The 20,385-nt window shown below is 45.7% G+C and overlaps 1 protein-coding gene across 1 annotated transcript in view; it reads left to right on the top strand.

Annotated features, from left to right (window-relative positions):
* Positions 1–20,385, top strand: part of kif26ab (kinesin family member 26Ab) — a 66,712-nt gene that overhangs the window by 23,308 nt on the left and 23,019 nt on the right. The window contains exons 3-4 of the mRNA XM_070920177.1: positions 3,586–4,062; positions 9,376–9,575. Of these exons, the coding sequence (XP_070776278.1) occupies positions 3,586–4,062; positions 9,376–9,575 (677 nt within the window). The remainder of the gene's footprint in view (positions 1–3,585; positions 4,063–9,375; positions 9,576–20,385) is intronic.

The following is a 20,385-nucleotide window of genomic DNA, read 5'->3' on the forward strand; positions in this document are numbered from 1 at the left end:
TGCTTCATTTCTCTTTCTGCCACAGCTGCAGTGGGTCATGGGGAGCTTTTATGTCTGGGAAATATCTGTTGGGCTCAACTGGAATAGAAAATATGGTTTCCCAGAGTATTTTACTTTCATTGGAGCGTGCCTAAAAGTCTCTCGGCTAGTGAGGGGCCTCATGCATTTCAAATCACTATGACCTTCCCTTGATTTAAGTCTGCTTGCTACTGTATATCTGGCCTGGCTCCACATCAGAGGCACATCAGGCGCAGAATGCGGAAACATTCAGAAGGCAGTTTCACTTTGTCTGGTTAGAGAAAAGGTGTGCTGACGAGACGAGTTAAATGAGGTGTGATTTGAGGTAAAATCCTATGTGTGATTTTGCCCGGTTCCGTTCCATGCAGCCTAAGGAGGCATGGGAGAGAAATCATGCACATCTTTCTCCCTGTCCCCTCATCCATAAGTGGTTACGGCTGAGCTTGTTTCCATCAGCCTCTGGGCACGGGCTGTCTGTGATGACGCTCTCCATCAACCCAGAGAGACAGTCAGTTAGTCGGGTGGCTCTCTCTTCTGCTGCTGCCGTCCTGGTTTTCATCACAGTTAGTGGAGGGACAGAGACAAACTTAGGTCTCTAAGGGCTGTGAAGGGCTGTGAAGGGCTCATTCCACAGGCAGGGCCTCCTCTCCCCTGTGCGCTCGGCACACCTCCTTTCCATAATAAGGCCATAGCATCTGACTGCATTTGTCCCCAGAGTTTAATAAAGATCAGTGCTGACAGGCAGTAAACCAACACAACCACCCACAAGCCTCCAGGCAAGGAGGCCACAACCCTGGCCTACCTCCTCCCACCTCTCTCTCTCTCTCTCTCTCTCTCTCTTGTCCTCTTATCCTCGCTCGTGCAGTTTGACTCTCTCTGCGGATAGACCTCGGGTCGAAAAGCGAAACCTTCTCCCACTTGTACAGAACAATGGCCGAGGAGTCAGGGCCCTGAAGTAGCTCCACGCCTCTCCACCGATGGGAATGCTTTGAACATTTGGATTGTGTTGGTGCTGTGCATTACATACTTCTCTGAAGCAGTGCTACTCTTCACACCCACTTACACCTGTCAGTAATATATCATATGGACAATAAAAGAAACTATGGCTTCAGGGTTGGGTGCACTCATGTATCATATGTTTCATGTTTTCCACTTTATGCTTATGCACAAACTCTAGAGCAGCTTGCTAGTAAACTGTTCAAGCTTGCAACTCCATGGTGACTTTTCAGCCACATTTACTGTGTTAAATATGTTTTTTTTAATATCCGAACCTGCATCCACCAATCCTGATGTCCTTTTTTTAATATCCTCCTCCCCACCTCTTATATACCATATAAAGATAGACTCTGTGGCCTTCGGTTTCATCATACCCACATCATTCTCCTCCACATCCCCAACATCATCATCATCCTCCTCATCATCAGCGCCATCAACCTCCATAAGCCCTGTGGCCCTGACCCTTTATTCACTCCACTGGGCATAAAGCTTACAGACAGCTTTACAGGAGAAGCCCGCTCTCTAACCTCCAGAATCCTAACTGAATAGCAGATGGGCTCAGCTTTGTGTGTCTTTTTATTAGCTCCCCTAAATCAACACCTAACAATGCATGGAGAGAGAGAGAGAGAGAGAGAGAGAGAGAGAGAGAGAGAGAGAGAGAGAGAGAGGAGGGAAATTGATTTCTCCCATCTACTAGTGCCCCGAGGTGGGTAAGGGGTAGTCGGAGGGTAAAGGGTGAGGGGTGATGGAAGGGCGGAGTTGAGTGGTTATGACTTCGCTTCAATTTCCTGTCTGGGAAGCACGTGCGTGACGCCAGAATAGACTGTGAAAGTGGAAGGCAGTGGTGTTTTCTTTAGCTCTTTGTCATAGACTGTTTCATCTTATTTCAGCGGGACTGTCCTGCCTCGCACATAAATATCCTGCCTGAGCATAACAGTAGAGATCGTTCACGTGTCAGGATCTAGCAGCATTCAATACCATTTTTTTTAAAGCTCTATCATAGCATCATATTACTATTATAAGCTCCTTACATCTAAATCCATTCCTCATTGGGATATACTCTAGCATCAACACTCACTTGATACCGTACTGCACTTGATCTACCAGTCGTCAGCCCATCAGAGTTTCCCATGAGATTTATGGGATTTTCTACATCCTGAGTGTATGTCTTGCATCCTGTCCCTGCTTGCCCATGTGTTAAGTAGCCAATATAGTAAATCATTAACCAGAAGCACTCACTTAACATCAGGCCTGTCCAGTCACACTCCTATGCATGATTGTCCTTTAAGTGAAGTGATGATATGTAGATTATGGTTATCCGCCAGGCTACATTGAGTATATTGCAGTGGATACCGCTGTCTGTCTCTCTTTGAGAATAAGGGATATATGTAGATGATACGTGTCCAATCTTTTATTGTAAGGCTGGAAGAAGGTGGGTTCTGTGGGTATTTGCATCGAAAGGTCATGTAAAAGTCTTTGTATTGAGCTGCTTTCATGGGGAGGAGATTTAGAGTCCCTCAGCCTGTGTCTATGGTCTCTAGGTCTATTGGGTTAGCTGTATTAAGTGGCACTGCATTAGGGCAGAGGATCGCTGTTTCCCCACTGCTTCACTCCTCCTGATCACCTCGGAGGTTCCACGGAGCAAAGGCCTCATAAACATTTATGTATGGGCTGTGGGCTCCTGTCTAAGGCCACGACTCCACTGGGCAGAAGCCTAGTGCCCCTTTATGCCTCTTAAGAGACTGTGTTGTCTGTGTGTAAGTGTTTGTGTGAGTGTTTCCCTGAAACACAGAGAAAGTTATGCTCAACCCTCATTTAGGATTTGAATAGTTCACTGGTAGATTTCTGGAGGGGAGGTAGTTATTTTCACATTTGGTAGCTTATCATATGTTTTCATCCTGGGACACTTATCATATGTAAATTGTATGGCTTTGGGCGCTAGAGTCCCCTCAGCTGTTGTTTTCTTTTGTCATTCCTCCCAAGCAGAGATGGACACCCTAGGGAGCCTTCTTAGAGATGAAGTGAAAGGACAAAAACTCTACTCGACACCGTCTCTAAAAGCAGTAATAAGCTAAAATCCGCTCTGCCCTCTTCTTTCTAAAGCTTCACAAAATAAATAAAAGGCACATTTCACTTGTTTTTTTTGTGTGTGAGGAATGTCTCTGTGGGATCTTTAAGTAATCCCTCCAAGCCTTATTTCAGAGTTGTCTCCTCACGTTTGGCTTGTTTGGTCTCAGCTCCCCAGCAGACTCTGTGAAATGAGCACACGCCTGGTGAACCTGATCAGCAGTCTTGAGTTGCATGCAGGCGATGCATCTCAGTCTAAACAAACAACCGATCCCGAAAAAGGGGAAGTGGTTAAAGTGAGTGAGGGTCCCTGATGGCAGTCCGGGACCACACTGCTAGCAGACCACTGACGCGCCTGGAAAATGGGAACAACACACAGGAAATCCTTTCAAAAGAAGAGATAGTGAGATGTGCTCCAGATCAACTTGCTACATGCATAGAGTTGTGTATGTGCATATTGTGCATGGAGTTAAAGCCCCTCTCTTGTGTGTGTTTACCCTTTAGGACCCTGGATATGCAACCTTCCTGTTCGAGCAGCTCCAAACACCTGGGAGCCATGAAGCTGGTGTCAGCTGTTGCCAGGTGTGCTCCACACCTCTCCACCAACTGAGGCAGGAGGCCTTGCAGACGCTCCATGCTCCCATCCTCACCCTCAGCTCAGACATGGCAGCCCTGCCCCCTACATCCTTCATACCTCAGCCTGCTAGATACACTGTGTCATCCTCCAGTGTCCATGCAAAACAACTCTCCAAAGGCCAACAGGTTTCCCACTCTGTCCTGCCCTTGGGAGAGCGGCACAGGGTACCAGGCTGGTCGCAGGGCCCCCCGGTCTCTTCTGGGCCTAAGACAAGTGTCCAGGTGACAGTGGCAGGAGGGCAGCTCAGTGGATCCCTGAGCTCCGTCACCATTCAGGCACAGCAGTATCTCGAGGGCATGTGGAGCATCTCCAGGGTCAACAGCTACGTCCCTCAGCCCAAATTGGTATGTCTTTAATGTGTCCTTTTTCTTTTCTTTTTTATTAATTACTATTACACAAGGTCAAAAGAATAAATAGAGGAGAAAATAAATAAATTAATAGATGAAAAAAAAAGAAGAAAAAAAATAGCCATTCTAACTTAAGCAGAAGAAGTTCTTTTTCACCTTTACATTACATGCATTTTCATCCATTTAGAGCGACTTTAAAATAGTGCAACAGTCGAATGAGCACAAATTCCTAGAAGGCCAAGTAGCAGACTGTAATTAGTAATGTAAAGGTCCAGCTACTCAAGTGCCCTTTTGAGGTTTTGGGCCCATAAGACCATCGTGTGCTTGGAATGTAGTAGAGAAACTCTCTGAGACTCTTAAGGGCAATTCAAGAAAAAAATCATCATTAAATGAATCAAAATTATTGTTAATTAATCTATAAAACCTTTTTTCTTAAAGTGTGTTCAGCTCATGCAGTAGTGCTCGCCAGGTTAAGTTTTGTCACAACAAATTTTACATTTGAGACCTTGAGAAGAGATGAAGCCCGGCAGAGAATCAGTGAGTCACAACTCTGCAGGAGTGCTGACCTCTCATTCCTCAGTAGTCAAGGAGCCTGAGTGATCTGAGGTCAGAGGCCATCGCAACACTAATCTGCTGACCTCCTCCTCAAGGGCATTTCAAATGACCACCCCACAGCATCTCCATAACTCTTCTCTCATGTTGGATAGGCATTAGTCTGTGCTTTGTTTGATGTCTAAGAGGCCTGGAAATTTTCCAGTTTGGCCCTCTGGCGTCATGGGATTAATCATGCTGTACTGCGTTTACTTCTTTAAATAATTGATTTGCACATTTACACAGTTTTTATTTCTGACATGCGTTTTGCAGTGGAAGTGTTGACAGTGATTCTATCATCTTAGAACATGCTTCTGGCTACCGATATGACAGTGTCCTTTTTACAGATGTGTCGCGTCCTGCATTAACAGGGGCATCTGGTCTCAGGCCTGATTGACAAACCTCTGTGACGTTCTTCACCAGGATGTGCTAACGTCATCTAGTCCTTGCACTTTAATATTTCCTATCAGATAAATAAACTGTACATTTTTCTGTTGTTACTGTGTTGATATCTGCAGTCTGTTACGGGTCTTGGCAGTGTTATTGCTTCCTTTCTGCTTGACAATTGAAGACAGATTTTCACTCCTCCCTTTAATGTCAACAAGTGCCTTTAGAGATGGTTTATGGGAGGCCATCAAAAGCTTTTAACTGCATGTATGCAATCTAGGGCAAATCAAACCGCCTGGCACAGAAGGGAGAGGCTGACTTGTGTTCTCCATCTATGTGTCTAAAAGCAATTAGTGGCCCTTGGAGCTGGGATGAGTTGCTCAATGCCACATAGCTGAGGCCGGGGCCCTCCTTGGACAGAGAGAAATGTCCCTTCAGGACATGAAGTTACAAACACAGCAGAAATGGGTGTTATTTTCTCAAGCTTGTTTCTTTCATTAAAACCAGATCCTTCAGAATGACAAAAACCCACACACACACTCGTGAGGACTGGAAGTTACACTGTGCCGAAAGGCACAAACTTTAATTCATTATTCCCTCTTGGTTTTTTTGTGGGGAAAGCGTGCAGTGTTGTTCAGACATAGAAGCAGAGATAGACTTTGTGTGTGTGAGACAGAAATCCTTCAGAGTGTGTTAACCAGGGAGCCTGGGGCGCTCCCACACACAGCCCATTATAGGGCACCTTGAATCTCCCATTTGGGAAAAGGCTCTGGTTAACATCTGGAATGATGTTTGTGGTTGTTGGAATAGAAACTATCTGGCTCCCTCTTTGTAATTGGCTGACACTGGTTCATATGTGTTTAGCTGCCTTGAGTCGAGCAAATGGTGCACAAATGCACTTTTCTGAGACAGTCTGTTGCAGGTCTACAACCTGATGCAAAACCCCAACTTAGTTAGCTCCAACTTCACGATTGATAAAGTAATTCCTGGTGTTATTGGCTGTCTGAATGATGAGCTTCAAGCAGTTAAGGTAATCACTACATTCACTACATCAAAACACTACATTGCAAGCAGGGCTATGCTACTATTCAAAACAAGAACAAGACCCAAATCTGCTATTCTCTCTTTGCTCCATAAAATCCACAACCACATGTGCGCTAATGTACAAAGACCAAGTGCACTTGACCCATGAGGGTTTCCGTTATTGGCCCACTGGTTGCCTACTGCCATGGCCTGCTTCACTGCCACCAATTTGAAGCCCAGCAGATGATCTTGGCTGCTGCTTCTTCGGTGCAGCTGGGCTCGCATGGCAGTGTGCCACAGAAAGCGACGATGACGAGAGAAGAAAAGGATACAGGCAGGAAAGGGAAGGAAAATTAGGAAACAAAATTTGGCAATTATCTTTTGGTATTTGCTTATAGACAGTGGAGAGAGAGCGCTAAATGTCAGGGTGTTTACTTTAGTCCTTTTCTCACATGATCCAGTACTGTTAGTAGTCGATTCTCACCTCTGTTGGTTTCTGTTGGTTACAGAGGCCAGCCAAGCACGACAGCCAGATTAACACAAGGCCTATTTCACCTCAGCAGTAATCGTCTGTTGACCGCTGGGATCATAGGTCACAGGGGAGTCCTGCTACTCTCAGCAGCTGAGGAGAAGATGGTCTGTTGATAGGGCGCTGGCCTGCCCCGCTCATTTCAGACTTCACAGGAAGCACTCTCCCGAACTGTTTTTCTCTCTTCTTCACTCTCTCCATTATGTTCAAATCTCTCTTGCTTTACCCCCCCCTCAGCTTTTCTGCCTTTTCTTTCCAGTGGCAAGCCAAGGCAAAGGGATCAGGGAGGGCTGGGGGGTTAAAGGGTGGAAGGCCAGCTCATTACTGACTCTCGGTGCAAACGGCCGAGCACACATGGCTCCACTGACACAGCCTAATTACCTGACCAGGGGATAGATTGTACTTTTCAGCCAGAATCAGGGCCGGTCCAGGTCCAAGGCTACAGAGAAGGCTCGGCCGAGGGGCTTAGTCTTAATGTCAGGGGAATACTCTTTGATAGGCACCGTGATGAGCTCCTATATGTGTGTTTGAGTCTGTAGTTTATGCATTTTGAGCCCCCACGTATGCCCAGCTGTCCCTGTATGCTCCTGAAATTCGCTGCCACTTAATTTTAAAACCGACACTACACCGACTCAATCAGTGACAGATTTGATGAGCTATACACATCAGCTTCCTGTACGGCTGCGTGTGAAGTGCTCTAGTCTTTCGTGCCAAAGTGTAATGGGTCTACTTCCCTGGTATGCGCAGAGTTCCTAACCTGTCACCGACACCAGCATGGTGTGAGGCTTTCCGCTCTGGCATCTGCATGAAGATCTGTATTTGGCTCATTTCAGTTTGCTGCCAGTTTTTTCCATTGGTGTACTCCTCAAGTCATAACTCCACACTCCACAGCTTGATATCTGACTTAACCTCCATGATGAAGTCTCAAGAGAGCAAAACCAGACCTCTAAAACAAGGCTGTGATTCGTAACTCTGATAACGAGCTCAAGAGGAAGAAAAGGGAGAGTGGGAATTCATGAAGAACGTGCATTGCTGGCCCACCGTTTGACAAATGGTCAGTGAGGCTTTTCTGGGAAAAGATAATGCACCCATGCTTTAATATAGCAACACATTGTAGTGCATGTAAAGCTTACAGAGGTGGCGCCCTGCAGAGCAATAGCCAAGCCTCTCATTTGAATGTCAGAGTGTGAGCATGTCCTCACATCCTGATGTATAGCGTTCACATGTCAGGCCTGGCATATAAATAGTGCAGCTGTCACCCTGTGTTGACAAATGGCAGATTTTACTTTATACACTTTATAAAAAAGATTGTAAAGGATGTTATTTTAGTTGCCAAACATGAATCTAGGACAAACACTGAGGTGGTAAATATGCAGAGGGCCTGAACTGTGTTTATAATACATATGCTGTCAAATGGCACTGAGGCTGCAGCGCTGTGTTGCGCTCAATTCAAGGTCGTTGCTGATTACACAATGTTCACGTGTCAGTGTTATAAATGTTTTTAGGAAAACTTTGGCCTTTGTTTATTTAATTTCCAATGCTGAAAAGGCACAGAACCGGTTCTTGTCGGCTGCTATTGATCATTGTCTTGCAGGATAAACTAGCGGCTCCGGTGGGGATTAACCTTTTGTCAGTATGGTGACTCCAGCTGAAGCGTAGTCTCGGAGTTGGCTTTTGGCTTGTATAATTAGCTCTCTGCACTCCTTCAGTTGGACTGTGAGCAGTCAGTGGACCACTGCAAGCTCCAGAGCTCCAGCTGAATCTTTACGCTCCATCCACTAAGCTACACCAGTTTTAGCTTCAGCCTTGAACAGAAACAGAAGGTTAGAGGGCTTAGTGTGTGACCGGCTGCTATTTTTTCTGGACTATTCATCTTTAGCTCTGTGTTTAAAGCTTTCAGCCATGTTCATACTTTAAACTTACTTTGTACATTGTCAAACACTGTATACGAATATATACAAGAATGATAATAATGTTTATATAACTTTTTTTGTTTTTATAGTAGATCCAGTGAACAAAATACTGTATTTACATGTTTTTTTTCTCCTGTATTCAACTTTCATCAACGACAGCCACAGAAAACAAGAAGCTTCGAAAAGTCTGGTTTGTCTTTATCTAGCTCTAAACCTACTGCAAATTTCAAATTCAAAGACATACAGGTGGTTTGCCCAGTGTAGCTTTGGCATTACTTACCAGAGCCCAAGGGCTGAAACAGATGCAGCTCACCTCAGGTTACTCCTGTTCAATTACCAAGCTTCCAGAGCTGGGTGTGCTCATGCAGGCTCAGGTATGATACCTCGTAAACATTTAAGCTATGGAGCAACTCTCCTTTCTCACAGTGTTGTTTATTGTTCTCTCCCTTTGAAACTCTCTCTCAGATTGTCTCAGTATAACTCAGGAGGATGACACGTTCCTCGTTGCTGATGAGTAAAGTGCCAGATTAGCCATGGAGGTAAAGATATAATCTGGAGCAGAGTGAAGTAAATCGCTAGTGATTTAATTACTAATTAAATGTGGGTTATCACTTAATTACAGTAGGCTACAGCCAGAGCAACCTCGAGAGTGTTGCCAGAATCGATGAATGGTGCAGCATCCTTGCTGTTCAGTAGGGAGCTCTCTGCTGCGGATACTGCTGACTCCCGCTAACTGGTGCTGGCTGCAGCAGCTGCCTGTCCATCTGTGGCACAGGGGGAGTAAATGGAGTGGAAGGAAGGTGGGCAGCAGCAGTAAAACTTGTAAGTGATGGTTGTGGTCTTATCTCTCTATCTGTGTGTCAACAGGCCCAGGGTTTGATGGGGGAAGCAGACAGGGACGTCACAGCCTCGGAGGCCGCAGTCACCACCATGACCAGCAGCACCAGCAGCACCTTGACGCCCTGCCGGCTGAGGAGCTCCAGCCAACCGGGACTCCCAGCGCCCGTCACCAACACATCCACCTCCCCCTCTCCATCCTCATCTGCAGCAGCTTCCTTCTTCATTAGGTAAGCACCTCCCCCGTCCTGTCAAATCACACCACGGTTGAGTCTGTCAAAACGTACAGAGAGATTAGATTGAGCTGTTGTGGTGTTAAATGAAGTGTTTAGTGTTTGTGTGAGCTTGTGTGCGTACACACCTGCATACATTCAGGCTCCTGTGTGTGTGTGTGTGTGTGTGTGTAGGTGTACCTGAAGACAACTGAAGAGGAGATATGCACAGACTCGCCTTCAAATGTCTGTGGAAGGTCGTGGTTCATGGTGTTAACTTCCATGAGGGGCACCTATTCCCTGGAGATGTTGTTCTTGCCATGGTTGAATTATAGCATTGCCTTGGGATACGCACCATCATGGGACTAAATGAACCTTTAGTTACAGGCACCACTGCCCATGAATGGATAATAGAATTACATAATTCGATATGAAGAGGGAGTGTCTCACGAAGGGGCTTAGGTTAAAGCCGAGTATTGTCCTGAGGTATTTCATGTTTATGTATTTTTGTCTTTGTTTTGCTTCTTCGACTTAAAGCAGCTCTTCAGACTTTGCAGCTTTGCAGGACTGTTATTTTGTATTTCGGTGAAGCCGTTGTCCCCGTGTATCTCAGGCTGAACGAGGCTTTTTCAGCACTGCTTGGCTCCGCTGTTGTTGTTGCCCCGGAGAATACTTCACCCTCTCCAGGCGTGTGGATGGCTGGTGCAATGTGCTATATTGTCATTGATAGATTCCCTGGCAGGCTGGTCAGTGCATACATTCCCTGCCTCTACTCTCCGAGGAGTGCTATGCCATAATGAATGTTGGCGAAAGGGAAGCGGGCTAAGAATGATGCATAGGACCATTGAAGCTCTGCACCACAGGAGGTGAAGGGACTTGTGGAGTGTGACAGGAAGCCCATGGGGGATCTGTGGAGCTTAGCTTTTCTCCAAGCACCCCAAATGGAGTTTGTCTTGCCAGCTTTCACAGGGTCAGAGTATATCATGAGGCCTCTCCTTGGCTAAGGGGACATTCCAGACCCTCCACTAAATATGCCACTTCCTGTGCGTGGCGCTTCCCGTCATAAGAGCAGTAGTCCTGAACAACAGCGAGGCGTGGCCCTCTGCTAGACAGGGTTAATTCCTGACACTGATTTATTAGTTCTCATGTTTTCTTTGGACCTGAGCTCAGAAAGAGTAACCGGCCAGTGTGGGCTAAGCGCAGGGAAAGAGAGGGAGGTGGACTTGTTTTTTTCCCCTATAGCAGGTCCTGGTGGGGCAGAGGGGGTGTAGGTGGAAGTACAGTTATGGGTTCCACCTTTCATTTCATCCCAATGACAATTTGCTGCCAAGAATGTGGTTGTTTAACTTGGCCCAGAGAAACACAATGATGATGGTCCAACTTTAAACGGCATCACATTCCGCAGATACAGAAAAGGGTGGTGGAGATGCCCTGAGCTTGATTTGACACACACACACCCTTTTCCTGACCTTCTGCAGCTGTTGCCTGCAACAGGAATATCATCATCATCATCATCATCATCATCAGTTTGTTTCCTCTTTTTGCATATCACTGCTGATTGAAATGTAAGTCCTCAAAAGTCAAATCGTTCAATCAATCAACAGATTTTCTTGTTTTCTTGCTGCTCTGGGAGTGCTGGAATTAAAAAAAGAAAGCGATGAAATGAGCGCCCTTCATGTTTTAGACTTGATTGAAAACTCTCTATCTGATTAGTATTCCTTTTTGTTCTCGAAAGATACAATTAGTGGGATGCATGTGTAAATCCTGAGAGCACAGGATGTAGGAGCAGAATAACCAAACAGCAGTTTCTGCCCCAATGGAGTGGGGAAGGCTCCTCAGACACTTGTCTGACATTCACTAACACCGTTCCACTCAGAAAGGAAATTTTAATTAGAATGCAATTAGCTTGAGTCTAGCTGCTCCATGCTAGTCTGCTGCTGAGAGAAAAGAAGAGCGTGTTGAACGCGATCCATTCATTTTTCATTGCAAAAATAAGTCAACCATTCGACTGGCAAAAATGCATTTAATTTGTTTCGTTTAAGATGTCTACTGAGTTGAAAAATCATTGTTGTGCAAATGTCCATTTGATAACGACAGAGACCAGTAGGTCACAGTGACATTTTTGACAATTTCTGTGCACAAATTAGTAATGTGTTCCCTCAGAATAATAATTGGTTCCCCTGAATTACTTAATCGTGCCATCAAGTTACTTAATTCCTTCAAACAGGGTAAAAGTTATAAGAATTGACCATATGGAGTGTTTTGATTACTAGAAGCACTGGTAGCGATAAATTACTGAATTATGTTCCTCACATTCATAGCAATGCATAAATTTCAGTATATATACTTGTTGATGTTAAAGTCAACATTTTGTCATTTTTTCAGCCCTACACATTACAAATTGTGGGGAGCAAATTATTAATTTGAAGGAAGTAGCTATTAATTCAAGGGAACAAATTATTAATTTTTACACAGGAACATCTGGATTTTTAACCCTTACACCTACCAGGCAGTGTAGATATATGAGAAAGTGCTTTTGCTCTCTGTGCTGTTGCTCGTGGGCGAGATTTCCTGTAGAATATCATCTTGTGATGCTTCTATTTTCAGAAAATGTCTTTGAGCGCACCATTAATGTATCTTTTAAGGCATTTTGGAAATTTCGGTCATAAAGTTGTTCTTTTATCCTTCTTCCTGCCTCTGGTAATTGTGGAGACCTGAAACAAAGATGACCCCCGGGGTCAGTAATGAGCGATTGCCAATTAGACTGACTATACAGTCGCAGGGAGACAGGAAGAGTCAAGGGTCAAACTCTGACCGGATGGTGTGTGTGTGTGCATGTGTGCATATCATTATGTGTATATGTGTGAGTCAGAGTATTACTGGGGGTGGGGGTAATGGATTTAGAGCCATGTGTTCAGCTGACTAGCACGTTAAGCACTTATTGCCTTGTGACAGAGCATATGATTAGTGTATTGACACAGTATTGTGTAATGAAACCAGGCGGAGCTCACAGCGGGGGCTAGACGATGTGGCTAACTGCCGCCTTGCAGATCCCTCTACCCATCTTTCTGTTCCATTAACACCTGCTGATTGTGACGGTGTGTTTATTACCCACCGGGCCTGTGGGATTTCTCACTGCACACTGCAGAAGAGTGGACTGCTCAGTTTGCCGTCTACTTTTCTCAGTGTGCTCATTTCTGCATAGCAGCATGAGACCGTTTCCATGGTCTATTGTTGGTCCCTTGTTTATGTTTGTCCCTCTGTTGCTTTGCTACCTCACACTAATCATACTCAGGAGAGGGATGATTTACTCACTCTAAAGATACACATGGGTTATGAATGGAAGAGTACAGAAGACCTTGGAGACACAAGTCGGTAGAGGATTCAGGGACATTCAGTAGACTCCAGAGGTGGCACACGGGCTGGCGGGCGGCCTGTTAGAGGGGCAGGGCGGACAGCTGTTTGCTGGAATGCGGCCCTCGAGGAGTGTCAGGGGGAAGTGGTTTTATGGCCGTCCATCGCCGCCCTGCAGCTGCTGCCCAGGTGAGTGTTTGTGCAATAATGACTGTGATTGTGCAGAAGGAATCCTCCTGTAATTGTGGCAGCAGGGCCATTTAGCCTCTGTTCTCCTGCACACACCAGCAACACTCACTCTGCCCTTCATCCCCCAGGCGGCTCTGAGTAACCATAGAAACAAGTCATTAGTTGTGGGAATAAAATGTGACTTATTTTTCTTTCAAAAGTGGAGATTGGAAATCAGGAAGTTGAAATAGCCCTCTCTACTCCACTGGACTATAATTTAGTCAGAGGGGGGGACAAGCATCTCTTCAATAATAAGTGTTGTAAAGTGGAAGCACTGCAGGATCACAAGTACTTGTACTTGTTCCGAACAAAACATGTTGGGACGACTTGCTGAAGTTCATTGTCCAATCCGTGTATAATTTAAGTTTTCTTGAGGAACTTGAGTCACTGAGTCCATTCTGTTGGTTTGTAAAGAAGGCAGTGATGTTAGCATGTGTTGCTGGGGGAGATACAGTAGTTGTAACTTCTCTCACAGTAGGGGGGATCCATACAGAGAGGCTCTGGGCAGACAAAGCATGACAGTGCTGTGTTTGGTTGGCTGTGCTTTGATTGACAGCAGGGATCGCTGCCACTGACAAATAGACAGGACAGATTATGTGGAGCATAGGGGTCTACTGAGCACAGTGGATCCGGCCCACATGGCAGGGGGATAAAGAAAGAGAGCAGGACGGTTGCTGCCTGGGACGAATGTGCTTGTAGATGTCATTCAGAAGGCGTGCTTGGGCTGATGCTCCATTCTGACAGCATCTGACGCAGGAGGTCTGTACCTGTGGAGAAGAATATTGGATTCACTACCATGGGAGTCAAGTAAGTTATGTTGTACACAGACAACATTGAGCTCACTTGGATGTGTGATACTCTTGTTGTGTGTGTGTTTGTGTTGTACGTGCAGCCAAATGTTTGTGTGTCAGTTTGGGATTCTGTCTGTTGAGCTGTGTTGTCTGTTGTCTTTTCTCTCTTTCCTCTCTCTCTTTCTCTCTCTGTCGCTATCTTTATCTTTCCCTCTGTGTCGCTCTCTCTTTTCCGCTCTGTGGAATGTGCAGTTTTTGTGCAGTCGGAGTTGGACTGTCTGCTCCCTGGAGGTGAGAGGGTAATGGTTTTGTTGTCAAGCCACAGCGAGATGGATTCCTCCACCAAAGCGTGAGTGTGAGCAGAATGTATAGCATGGCAGAAAACACACTGCTGAAACGCTGGCTCCATTTTGAGGAAACAGCCACAATGGAGCTGAAATGTTAATACTACCTCCACCTCTAGAGCCTGACAAATGAGAATTGATTCATATCAATCTGTTGAATCTGAGCAACACATGCCCAGGGCAGCGAATGGCTCATCAGAAGTATTGAGTGGGTGGTAGCCGGGATGGTTGAGCTGCTCTGTGGTATTTGTCTTTGTTTACTGTTGGATAAAACCCCAGCTGGCATTTTCCTGCCATAATCAGGCTGATGGGACTAATGGCTGCCTCCGTGCAGCGGCAGACACAGTGGCAGCACCAGCTGAGGCCATGAAGGGGCTGCGGCCTGTAGATAAACCCAGGTGTGAATCCATCCAAAGCCTGCCAGGTGCCGTCAAGGCTGAGGTGTTGATGGAGATCCAGCCTGGCCTTGCAGCCTCGGGGATCTACAGCAGGTAGATACATCCCACTACCCTCATGCACCCTCTCGTCCACCTACAGCAATATGTTGCCTCCCTCTGACTCATAATCCTCCATGATTCTCATGTAACAGATATCATTGTTTTCTGATATAGAGATACAGATTTAATCTTCACTGTATCTAACATTGCTACAGAAAAGACCATGTCCAGACAGCCTGAGTGACTCATATATTGCATGCTGCACAGGAGCATACAACTGAATATTGAATGACAAATTCTTATTTGGATTCTGCGTGTTGCTCCTCACATAATCTGTGTTCAGAAGAATTTGTCTCGCAGCTGAGGTGGTGCTCTAGCTGTGGCAGATTCCCTTGCCTCTTTGCGGTGTCTGTCTCCTCCTTGGGATATGATAACATGGTGTGATAGTGCCGTGCCCCTGCTCCACCAGGGTGACGGGGAGTGTTGAATCTCTTGTGCCTGTCATCATGAATGGCAAACAGCTCCGGTGATAGAGAAAAAGAAAAGCAGAGGGCTTGTCACAGCCTCCGTGAGGGATAACCCGGTGCCCTTTCCCCTGTTCCCCCAAACAAATCCCTGAGTCAGGAAGTCTGTCTGGCCCACTCACATAGCCTGCAGGGGGGCAGTGGAGGGGAGGGGGGGGGGGTCGGCGAACAAAGAGCTGAAGCGCTGACTCAAGCCTGTGCACTCACCCTGGGTCCACGTGTACTAAGCCCTCTGGGGAGAGGGGAAAGCACTGCCATCCACTCCTGATAGATCCCTTTCACACACAGAGAAATGAGAGGATGTGGAGCATAGACTTCTGTCCTGTAGGCTTGTCACATAACATAGGGCTGCCTTTGTCTCTCAGTATGTTGGTAAGGATGATGAAAAAGGCCAGGTTGTGTGCAACTAGTTGAGTGTGGGCAGGAGAAGTCATGCCCCCAGCATCAATCTATTTCCAGCTCTGTTTGCCTGCCCACGTCAGGCATTCCCCAACTGGATAACGACTCTGATCGCTGCCCACAGGGCTCCATGATCAGTGCATCAGTGTTTAGTTATCATGCTCGCCTTTGCTCAATACTCTAACTTCCATCCTGTTGAATGGATATTATGCGTCATGCCTGTGGGGGCTGAGGGAGGCCATCTAAACCTCAGCGGAAGGTGTCATGCAAATGGAGTCTATTATCTTTGTCATTACAACCGCAGTCACTTCTGCATTGTGGTTGAGACCCAGTGTGAAGAGAGTTGCGGAATAACAAAGAGTGAATGGCTGTGGCTGGTGGCAGGGAATATATGCGTCGAGGAATTTTATGACTTCTATTGTGTGCAGATGCAGAGTAGAGCCCCGTGGCCTCTGCTCCCATGAGCTGCCTTTATGCCTTAAAATCCTCCCATGGCCTTCTATTTAACATGAATAACTAATAGCTGCCTAATCAGTGCTAGTAGGTTGATTTCCCCAAACGCTAGTGCTTTATTTCTTTTTCCAGAAACACACACATGCAGCACCCCTATCCTTCTGTTTGTCAATGGGACGGGAGGGCCCAGCTTTTACACATCGAGCTCAGATTACCACAGTGGATAAGGCCATTGTCAGGACAGGTGGTGTAGTGTTTACCTCATCACCCACAGCCTCAATGGCTGAAACGTTTCACCATCATCACACTGCCTGCTTTTTTATTTTTATCTCCATCAAGAGGTGGCTTGGCTGCTGGGGGTTTGAAATTTTTCAGACAGCCAAATGGCAACTGTGGGGAAGTAAAACCAAGGAATTATGGGACTGATGAGACTGAGGAAACGCACTATATAATGACAGAGTTTATTATCTGCAAATGTATAAAATAACCTTTGGCATCACTGTAGACTGGTGCAATAAAAACACAATCAGCGACATTAAGATGCAGGGGAATCATGATACTGCTTGTAGCACACATTCCACATCATATTTGCCCCACAATGTACTTCTTTGTGGAGAATTAGTAAATCTTAACAGTTATTGTGTAGGATGTTATGCCCTCGACCTTTTCTTGTCCAGTTTAACTGTTGAGTCAAAAACCACTGTATCCAACTGAAAGGAGCAAGGAGGATTTATCTCCTCTGTGTTTCTGTTGCTGCTTTCTGCATGCACATCGCCTTGAATGGAGAGGATTATTGCCTGTAATCGGTTCACGACCCAGCACGTGAGAGCCAGCTGCAGTGTGCTAAAAATCCCATTATCCCAATACGCTCTATGTGGCCCAGTGAGGGTTGCTGTGTGTGTGTGTTTCTGCGGTTGACTTTATGAGTGTGTGATACAGGATAAACTGCTTAACTTGGAATAACGCGGTTGTAGTCACTAACGTCTTAGTGGCTGTTCTCAGGGACACTCGTGCACTTAGATTAGTACTCCCTCTCCTATATACATCTGTGATGTGTTTCTTGATCCGCCTGATCCAAATCATAATTTCTTCCCTCCATCTCAAGACACGTCATTTCATCTTCTACTCCAGGATCTGCTATCATGCCCATCTCCCTGACACTACAGCTCATTTCACCTGACTTGGACTCCCTCTAGCTTTTGTTAGGTTGCCGATTGACTTGAATATAGATGAAAGATTAAGAAACACAAGTTTGAACTCCCCTCCCCCTTGCGTTGTGTCTCTCTCCGGACGGCCCACTGATTAATCACTCCCAAATGTCCTCAGCAGCCTGCGGGCCTGTTTGTTGTGATAGCCTCTGTGTGGAGAAGTGCAAATAAATAATCGCTAGGTGTCTCACCCTGGCAGCAAGTGATTAATGAAGCAGAGAAGTGGAGCAGAAGTATGATTGGCTTTCTTCCCCTCTGTCTGTCTCTCCCACACTCATCATGCTCTAAATTTATTCTCCATTCTGATATGGTGTTATGTATTCATCTAAGAGGACATTATATTTGATCAGGGAGGCATTCCGTGTTGGTAATGGTCCTCATTTGTCTCTTGTACATCAAATATCCTGCCTTCACTCCGATGTCTGAGACTGGAAACACCACTCAGTGTCATGTCACTTGATGTGAGTGCCAAGACTTCCTCTGTGCATGCCCTGAGCAGAACAGCCTTCCTGAGGTTTTCAAGGGAAGACGTGGGTGGGATGGTGGGTGAATCGGAGTTCAACATGTGCATTGAGAATGTGAAGTTATTCCAAATTCTCTGCAGCCTTGGAGAGGAGCGCCGTAGAATACCTGGAGCAGTGTCTGAGGAGTGAAAATGCACTGGAGGAGATGAAAGCAGCTGTTAATCTTTGTCAGCAGTGCCAGGGGTGGGGAGGCTGCAGTCTGCAGAGCAGGGGAAGAACATGTCTTCATTATCATCTATCACCCATCAGCTGAAAAGTGAATTTTCTTCCAAGACTTTTATTTTTGCTGCCTGAACCAATTTTGATGTAACAGCTGAGCATTTTCCCTGCTCGTATCCAAAGCTGCGTTTTTCTGGAAGCCTCTTGTAAACAATTTAGGGTCAATTGCTAGAGATTTTCCTTCAAAGACCTTTTGACTCTCATTGCAGGTATTTCCAATTCTTTCCTCTAGGGGCCTTAAATTGGGCCCTTCTCATCTCATCTCATTGACAAATGTGTCCTGCAGAGCTAATGCCCTGTGCTTTGTTCACCTCTCTGCGGCCTAATGTTCAAGCCAGTTAAGGCCATATTAGCAAGATGTGATCCTGAATGCAAGGGAGAACAATAAAATGAACTGTAAATAGAATTATAGCCCCTGACTTTTACTCTTAAATTTCCTTCCTTTGCTTGTCTTAAGCCCCCTTAAGCCCCTAACTTGGCAAGAGAGCTTTTAGGCCTTTCAGCGTGGGGATTGGAGGAATTGGTGGGTGTGCGACTGGGACGATGGGTGTAGGGCGTTTGAAGATGCAGTGTTCATGGGCAGAGCATTAAACACAAAAAGACTGGATGTCAGTGTTACAGCAAGAAAGGTTTGTCACACACTCCTGTGCAGCATTACCACACTAGAAATATTCCCTCCTCCATTATTAAGTGTTTAACCTTGGCACAGACACAGAGCACCTTCTTTGCACAGTCCTCTGGGAAGTGAGAATCTGTTGGCGCAAGCCTTTTCTTCTTGATCTGATGTCCAAAGGCACAGAGGATAAATCAGCTTAACACTCTTCCCTTGATATTTCACAACACAGAGGAAAATGAATTAAGAAGTTGCATTTACCTCTGTGTTGATAAAAGCCAGTGCTTAAATCTACTGTTGCTCACAACACTGTAGCACCAAACCAGACTTTCTTGAATATTGATGAGTTTTTTCACTTTTCGGTGCCAACTGTTCCATTTATTCTTGGCCGAGTGGGGATTCCCATCTTTGGGAATAAAGCAATTCCAAGCTGGCTGTGGCATAGCCCCAGCGATCATTTTTTCCTGTTTCTTTCTCAGGCAGAAAATGATTTACCTCCTCATGGACAGTGCCTCACTGGCACAGAGCCAGGCCCGCTGATCGAAGAGAGGACTTGGCTGTACACCCTGCTGCTCCCTCTCTCTCTTTCTGTCTCTCTTCCTCCTTCCTCTTACTGACTGTATTTGGAAATTCTTTCTCCTATTCCATCTCAGTGATCTCTAATTTATTATCTTTTCATTGCCATCCTTACCTCTGCACTGCTTTCTTCCCTGTTCCCCACTTGCACTCCCTTTCTTTCTCCCCCTGTGTTTCAAATGATCTCCCGTTATTCAAGCTATTCTCCAGAGGATGCCCTAATCCCCCGTTTTCCACCTCAGTCCACAGACCATTTCAAAAGAGTTCTGAGGAGACCGTGACTGAACAGGTTCACAAACCCCGGGTAGAATTTAGGATTTTATTTATGCAAAAGCTGCGTGTTTCTCTCTTGCTTTGAAAAAAGAGCTCTATGACATGAAAATGACATGCCAGTTGCATAAGACAGCACCAGTTTTTGTGGGGAATATTTTATTTTCTATGACAGCACATTGTATTCACAGATGCATTTGGCCTTACCTAATTGGCCGGGGATTGGTGCAGTGAAGATGTGTATGCAGCCTTGGGCTGTCAGCAGTCAGCACACAAATGATGCCCCATTTGGTGTCTCTGTGTCCAAGGCCAGACACTGTGCAGGAACAAAAGGCTTGTTGGACACCTTGTTGGAACAAAGAGATTTTCTTAAAGGCCTTGGCACAATGTGTTTGGAACGTGCCAGGCAGGATGTTGCTCAGCTAACTGGACATCACATTCATTGCTGTCTGGTTTAGCTGGGATTTTTTTTATCTATTTCTGAGGATTTATAGGAAGAGTATTAATCCTAGCCTGGAGGTGTTTGGCCACTTCCTGCAAACTGCTGTTTTGTAAACCGACACAGGAGAGAGGAGCTCTACCTTCAGAGTACCATTAAAATAGCCAAGCGGGGGGAAACAGACTTGCAGTCAGTTGAAAGCTTTGAGATTTGGATTGATAAGATTCAACTGGCATCCAGATAAGCCTGTTGGTTCTCTCTTCCATTTGAACGTATTTTGGGCTGCCCAAGGAGAGAGGAAACACACTTTTCAAAATTACAGGAAAGATCTGGGTTTTAGTTGATGGTAATCTGAATGTGAATGATAAAATAACCACACTGCACAAAGGGGGGATGTCTGTTTCTGTATCTTTTTTTTTAGCAGCTTCTGTGAAGTAAATTTGCACATT

This window comes from Enoplosus armatus, chromosome 15 (genome assembly GCF_043641665.1).
Source record: "Enoplosus armatus isolate fEnoArm2 chromosome 15, fEnoArm2.hap1, whole genome shotgun sequence".
NCBI lineage: Eukaryota > Metazoa > Chordata > Actinopteri > Centrarchiformes > Enoplosidae > Enoplosus > Enoplosus armatus.